The sequence below is a fragment of the Chenopodium album genome, chromosome 7 (assembly GCF_948465745.1).
Source record: "Chenopodium album chromosome 7, dcCheAlbu1.1, whole genome shotgun sequence".
Classification (NCBI taxonomy): Eukaryota; Viridiplantae; Streptophyta; class Magnoliopsida; order Caryophyllales; family Amaranthaceae; genus Chenopodium; species Chenopodium album.
In genome coordinates, this window is record NC_137840.1 from 64,116,539 (window position 1) to 64,124,018 (window position 7,480).

General features: G+C 31.0%; 1 protein-coding gene across 1 annotated transcript in view; it reads right to left on the reverse strand.

Moving 5' to 3' along the window:
• Window positions 1-5,815, reverse strand: part of LOC145638071 (wall-associated receptor kinase-like 1) — a 28,286-nt gene extending 22,471 nt beyond the window's left edge. Inside the window, exon 1 of the mRNA XM_081689034.1 lies at window positions 5,317-5,815. Coding sequence (XP_081545160.1) covers window positions 5,317-5,596 — 280 coding nt within the window. The 5' untranslated portion in view covers window positions 5,597-5,815. The remainder of the gene's footprint in view (window positions 1-5,316) is intronic.
• Between the last annotated feature and the right edge of the window lie 1,665 nt (window positions 5,816-7,480).

The following is a 7,480-nucleotide window of genomic DNA, read 5'->3' on the forward strand; positions in this document are numbered from 1 at the left end:
AAACCCTACTTGCAATAATTCTTACCACATTCTCTTGCCATAATTCTTGCATGAGCTAGCCTATAAATACCCCTTCATACCTCTCACATTTTTCACACCAATTCTCTTCTTTTCTTCTCCTTAAATTTACACAATCTCGTTTATCTTTGAAGCCAATTTTCGGGCACTTCTGGTCCTTTTTGGGGTATTGGTGTTAACAGAAGATTGTTCCTCTTAAAATATCCTTGAGATTAGGCTCAAGAATCACCCAATTCAGAGTCATATAACAGGAGTTATAGCCTCTGCAAGTTCTGCCTATTCTTTATAATGCAAATCCAATTCTTCTCTTTTCCTTGGTTGCTTATCTTTTCTTATTCTCTTCTCTTATTCAATTATTATTATAAGTATTATTATTATTATTATAATAATAATAATAATAATAATAATAATAATAATAATAATAATAATAATAATTATTATTATTATTATTATTATTATTATTATTATTATTATTATTATTATTATTATTATTATTATTATTATTATTATTATTATTATTATGGAGGATTCATTAATAATAATTATGAGTATTTTTAATTATATAAAGTCAAATTTTTAATGATGTTTATGAGAAATTAATTTAAAAGGTTCATGTACATATAGTTGGGGGGTTTTAATTATTTGTTAACCTTATATTGATTAAGGTTATATTTATTTGTAGGTTTGTTCGATCAAGGTTCTTGAGGTTCTTTTTGAGTGGTTTTTCTAGCAAGGATCAAAGTACGTTTAGGTGGCTAGATACCTTGAAAGTAATTGGTTTAAATAACATGTTTTACATGATTTGATTGGTGATTGAATTAAATTGATTTGAATTATGATTTTGGAATAAATTATGTTTGAAGGTATTATTATTATTATTATTATTATTATTATTATTATTATTATTATTATTATTATTATTATTATGGGGGATTTATTAATAATTATTATGAGTATTTTTAATTATATAAAATCATATTTTTAATGATGTTTATGAGAAATTAATTTAAAAGGTTCATGTACATATAGTTAGTGGTTTTTAATTATTTGTTAACCTTATATTGATTAAGAATATATTAATTTGTAGGTGTGTTCGATCAAGGTTCTTGAGGTTCTTTTTGAGTAGTTTTTCTAGCTAGGATCAAGCTAAGGTACGTTTGGGTGGCTAGATACCTTTGAGAGTGATTGGTTTAAATAACATGTTTTACATGATTTGGTTGGTGATTGAATTAAATTGATTTGAACTATGATTTTGAAATAAATTATGTTTGAAGGTATTGATTTTAATTAAAGTATTTTGAATGATTGATTTTTAAATCATGTTTTGAATGGTTTGGATTACTTATCGTGTTTAAAAAAAGGAATTGATTTTAAAAGGTTTGTTGAATTAAATAAAGGATTTTCAAGGAAGAGTTGTTGATTTTGAAAAGTATTAATATGAGATATAATTCTCAAGTATTTATTTACAATGTTTGATTTTGAAAGCATGTGGAATTATTAAAAAGGAGTTTGAATTATATTGGAATTATTAGATATTAAAAGGATTTATTGAACCATTGAATTATTATTAATAATGCTTTATAAGCATGTTAGTAATCCCACTATGCGGATTTGATTTATTGATAAGACCTTGGGCTTTGTATGACCGGGTCTTTCCTCAAGAATAGTCGTACTTGTAATATAAGGAGACTAGATTGGGGGGTGTGCACACTTGGGTGAGGAATTGGATTAAAAGGAATTGGTTCTTAATAAAGAAATTAGTTTTATTAACTATTATTTTGAATATTGAATCATTGGAGTCGGTTATGGAATAATGAGTTTTAAATTATTGGATTAATTATTGGAATTGATTTTAAAAGCATGTTTGCAAATAAATCAAGTTTACATTATCTTGCACTTATCATACTTAGCATATTTTGCTAATCCGTATTTCCTATTTGTTTTGGTTCGCTCTGTTTACCATAATGGTAAGCAGTGTTGACTATTTTCAGGTGGAGTGATGAATAAGCATAAGGGAGTCCTGAGATTTGCCTCACCTAGTTTAGGAATGTTGGTCTTGTCTTTATTTTCAAGCACTCATAACAATGTTACTATTTTTATAAGTATTAATAAAAGAAAGTTGAGTTTTCGCTGCAAGTTTTGTTGTTGACTTAAGTATTTTGAGTAGCCTTGCGCAATCACGTGGTGGTAATACACCCAAGTGTATCTCTATGGTATAATTATATGTATTATACTAGTATTTCCGTAGAGGGAGATTTAAGGGTGTTACATAGTTTCATGGAGTTATCTTGCAATTCTCTTAATCCTATTTTTTTCATCATTATATACAATTTATACGAAGTAAAAACTGTTAGGTATAGTGTGGGGTTTGCGCCACTGCCTTTGCCAACTTCACCACCATAATCACTGCCTTCGTCATCGCATATAGGTACAGCAGCCAGCAAGGTTTATGAAACTTGTCATTTTAGTAATTATGTAGTTTAGATCTAACTACTCCGCATTAGATTGTATTAGTTTTCTTCTTTCTATTAGGATTATCTATAGGAAAAATTGGTGAAAATAATTCCAACTTTAAATCATTCGTTTTTAGTAATCCTAACTTTGGATTATTATTGAATAATCCCAACTTTAGGGGGTATTTGCTTTTATTAGTCCCAAGTGACCAGTAACCGGTTAAATAGATTTATGTTTTTTTTTTTTAACTTCAATTAACATGTTGAAGCACCTAAATGGTCCAAAAATAAAATTTACAAAATTAAAATTTTAAAAAAGGAAAAATAATAATAAAAAAGACACCACCTCCTCTCCTCCCCACCTACAGCAGCTCCTCCTTTCCCACCCCCCTACCTCAATCAGACTCGAAATTGTTCGGAAATCGCCCATCCTCCCTAACACACCATGTATCAACCCAATTCCCACTCCCAGCCACTAAAGTCACCCCTCCTCCCTTTTCCCCCACCACAAAAACCACCATTATTGTCCCCATTTCAGGCCCCTAAACTCCTCTTTAAGAGAGTTTCAAGGCTAGGGAAGGGGATGAGATGGGTTTCGGGGCTAAAGAAGGGGATGAGATGGGTTTCGGGAAGAGGAAGGGGAGATGGTCGAATTTGCGGTGGTGGGTAAAGGTGATTTTGGGGTGGTTGGATGAGTAGACTAGCGGTTTCGAGGGGGTTAGTGTAATACCCCTCATGATTGCTTCAAAAGGATATGATATACTACTCATATCAACAAGATGCATCTTCCTTTTAGGGAGCTCATACGCTAAAAATACTCCATAGTTAAGCGTGCTTGGCTGGGAGTAGTCTTGGGATGGGTGACCTCCTGAGAAGTTTTCTCGGGGTGTGCATGAGTGAGGACAAAATGCGCTGAAAGGACTTGTGTTGGTTTGTGGGGACAGTTGTTGGCCCTCAATGCGCATTTCGTGACAATAGGCCCCTCCCAAATTTGTTTGGGGTCGGGGTGTTACAGTTAGGGGGTGTCGGAGAAGGTGGGATGGGAGAGTGGGCTGCCGGCAGTAGGGTTAGGGGTTAAAGGGTGCCAGAGAAGGTGGGAAATGGAGAAAAAGGGTTGTTCTTTGCTGGCAAAGCAGGGGCTAAGTGTTGGGATTGTTTTTTTTTTTTTTGTTTTTTTTTTTAATTTCTTTTTATTATTTATTTGATTTTTTGTTGGACCACTTAGGTAATGACACATGTCCAATAACTTGTTATACTAGGTTATGTGATCGATTGAGACCAATAAAAGTGACTTCCCCCTAAAGTTGGGATTATTCAATGATAATCCAAAGTTGGGATTATTAAAAGGGAATGGATTAAGTTGAGATTATTTTTATCAATTTTTCCTTATTAATATTATATATATTCTTCATTGTAATATTTTTCATATAAATGAAACATATGACAATTTCTCTCTATTGTTCTTCCCCTTCTCTCTCTAAATTCATATTACTCTGTTTTTTTTCACTATCAAATTAAGATTTGAATTTTTTTTAACGGGAGGTGTATAATTAATTTTACGATGAATTATTACCTGGATTATATTAGAATTTTTATAGAGAATTTTTTTTTTACATAAAATAAAAACCGCCACTCGAGTTGGCGGTTTTCTCCCAATTGAAAACCGCTAACTCAGGGTTAGTTTGGTTTTGCTGTGGTTTTCTATTTTTGGGTTTTTGTTTTTTAAAACTATATGATATATGTCCCATAATGAATAAAAATCATTTCAACTTATTAAAATCATGATAATTTTGAAAACTAACAACAAAAAAGTGAAAACACCCTTTTCTTGTTTCATGTTTTTGGTTTTTGGGTTTTAAAAAACCCAAAATGATGCTAAACAAGCCCTCAAGTGACGGTTTTGTGTTAAACATTTTTTTTAAAAAAAGAAGGTTTAATGTGTTAAATGGTGATGTGGACAGTGGATTGGGTAATTGTAAAAGTTTAGTTGTATTTATGGAATTGGAAGTAATTGGAGCATTATTAAAGGAAAGCACTTTAAATTTAATGTTTTTTTACTCTTGAATCTATCAATTTATCTTTCCCATGTACTTTAATTATTTTTAATATTGGAAATGTCTCTTTCTTATGTACTTTTATTACTTTATTAATTGAAAATTTTATTTTCCCAAATACTTTTATTACTTCACATTTTCCACCTTAATTCCTGTGATTTTTCTTCAAAAATGACAAACAAAAGGCCGGGGACGGATGGAGTATTATGTTGTGAGGGGGTACTTAGCTGAGTTTTTGGGGTGGTCAACGACGGAGCTCCAACATTGGGTCTCACGTGACTTATTTAAAAAAATCCATTTTCTCCTAAATTTCTCTCCTTTTCAATAGAAAGAGAAAAGGGAAAAATGAAAGGGGTAGTTCGAAAATGAGGGAAATTTGGGAAAAAAAGATTTTTTTTTTTTATTTAAAAAAAAAAAAGCAACGTGACTCTTACGTGAGTTTCAATGCTAGAGCTTCGTCGTTAATCACCTCGAAAACTTAGCCATGTACCCTCTCGATCAGAACATTATACAACTTCAAAAGACTTTTTTACAATTTTTCAGTTAGAAGGTGCTTTTAAACAAAGTCGACCACTTAAAAGGTCTTTTTTTTCACAAATTTCTTTTAAATTAATAAGAGACTGATAAGATAAGCTTATGTAAACTTTATACAATTATTAATTTGTATAAAATGGTTATTTTTAATCTAAATTAAAATAAGATGAAATAATTCAAAAAACCAAAGTATCACTTAATAGATAAAGTTCACACTACCTGTTTGTTAAAAAAAAAAAAAAAAAAGTTCACACTACCTGCATGATCAGGCCAATGAAGCGTCACCGGAAAAGCAGACATCGGTGTAGCAGTGGATGCAACGGTTGGAAAATATTCCCGACTTATCAAAAAGGCCGACCTGCAATGTGCCGATCCATCTTTGGCACTGACACTTATACTATATCGATCATAAGACAGACGGGTGACTGCTTGACAACAATTGTTAAAGCCATAACATTGTTCCATGGTCATATCTGATGGTGATGTCGGAATCAATTTATGATGATCAGTAGCACAAATTGAAGTGCATCCTGCCATTGTCACTTTACCAAAATAATAACTACGAGTATAGAATATTGCATATCCATGACACCCAACTGATGCAAAAACATTAGAATCTGCAAATGAAAAACCAGTAGACCTAATGATATCAGGACTGCTCCAATGTATCTCAGTACCATTACACGCAGTGACCGATGGTAGCTTAACTATTACTGCTCTGCTTGAATTTCGCACCTCAACAATCTCAAGGTCGAGTTTTTTTAGATACGGTATTGATTGGTTTGAGGAGGATGAATTACAAGAGACGGCATAGTTGGGGTCGGAGAAACAGTGGTTTGGGCCAATACCAAATGGGTATGGGATTTTTATGTTTCCACAGTGGTGTATGCAATCTAGCTCAGATGGTCTACATAAACAAGATGATATCAATACTAGGATAACAAATAGTGGGTAGGAGTTCAGAATTTTCATTTTTATAACAAATATGGTCTATTTTGATTGTAGACATTCATTTGTCATTGATTAACTTTAACCATAAATATTTTTTGAATTCATTAATAAACTGAACAGAATACAATCACAATGACTTTTATTAATTTTTTTTTGTAAGACCATCAGTTTGAGGTAACTTTAACAATTTATATGATATTTTTAATTTATTTATTTAAAGGCAACTTTTGATTTGCAAAAATTCTTATATGTGGTCGAGGTTGCTTTATTAGTGTTAAAGGGGTTAATCAATCAGTGTTACCGTGGTTACTATAGAAATTACTTGGTCAGGGTTATAAGAGTTACGTTGTCAATGTTATAGAGGTTCCTTTGTTCTTATATAATTTAAGTGGTAACATGGTGTTGTCATCAGTCGTACACAAGACGTGTTGTTTAACTTTTAATAAATTTGATTGTTTACTATTTAATGAGCATATTATAATAAAAACATGTTATAAAGGCTAAATGATTATTCAAATAGATTGTGAGTGTTTTTTAAAGGGTAAATTATGTTAAAAATATAGTAGTTTTTATAATATATAATGGTAAATTTAACATATTTTACAATAAATTAACTTGGTATATTTGATTAAACTAAATGTATTATATGATCTAGTACTTCAAACCTCCAGTAGGCTTAATTAAAACACTAAGACCATGTTCATTTCACCGTAAAAAATAATATTCAATAAAAATAAGTTCATTATATAAATGAGTTATGTTTAGTATAAACAATTTCAGTTTATTAAATTAATTGTAACTCCTTAAAATCATTAACTATAAAAAAGAAATATAATAAAGAATAAGTAAAAATAATTTCGATTCAATAAAAATTATATTTTTTCAATTAAAATAATTTCATTTCAACAAAAATAAGGTCAAGCGAATGTGACCTACAACTAATATTTTTAATATACCCAGCTAAGCTTTGAATAATCAACTAGTAAAGTGCCGCATTTAATTTCATTTACTTTTCTAACGACTTATTGACTTAATGTGTCATCGCTTTAGATTTTTTAAATTTTTTGGACTGGGACAGCTTGACAATTAATCTTATATCTAACAAATATTGAAAATTCTAGTCAAATTGCATTGTGTATGGCCGACATGGCGTGACCAAGTCTTTTCTTAGTAGCAAGTGTTGATTCCTCGATGGTCTAAACAATGATTAAAATATTGAGCTAACTTTCTCCTGACATCATACTCTGTATTAGATATGAACCTAACCGAGTAAAAACTGTCTCAATTGGTAACGTTCTTATCGTAAATTACAGCGGTTGAGATTAAATCTTGGCAAGAGAGAGTATAGCACAATAGGAAACGCTTTATCGACCCGGTCTGTTTAGAGCAAAGAAAGTGATGGTATGAATGAAGTCCATCCTTTCATACACCGTATGAGTTATTAAACCCAAACTGTGTCACTGTGTCAGA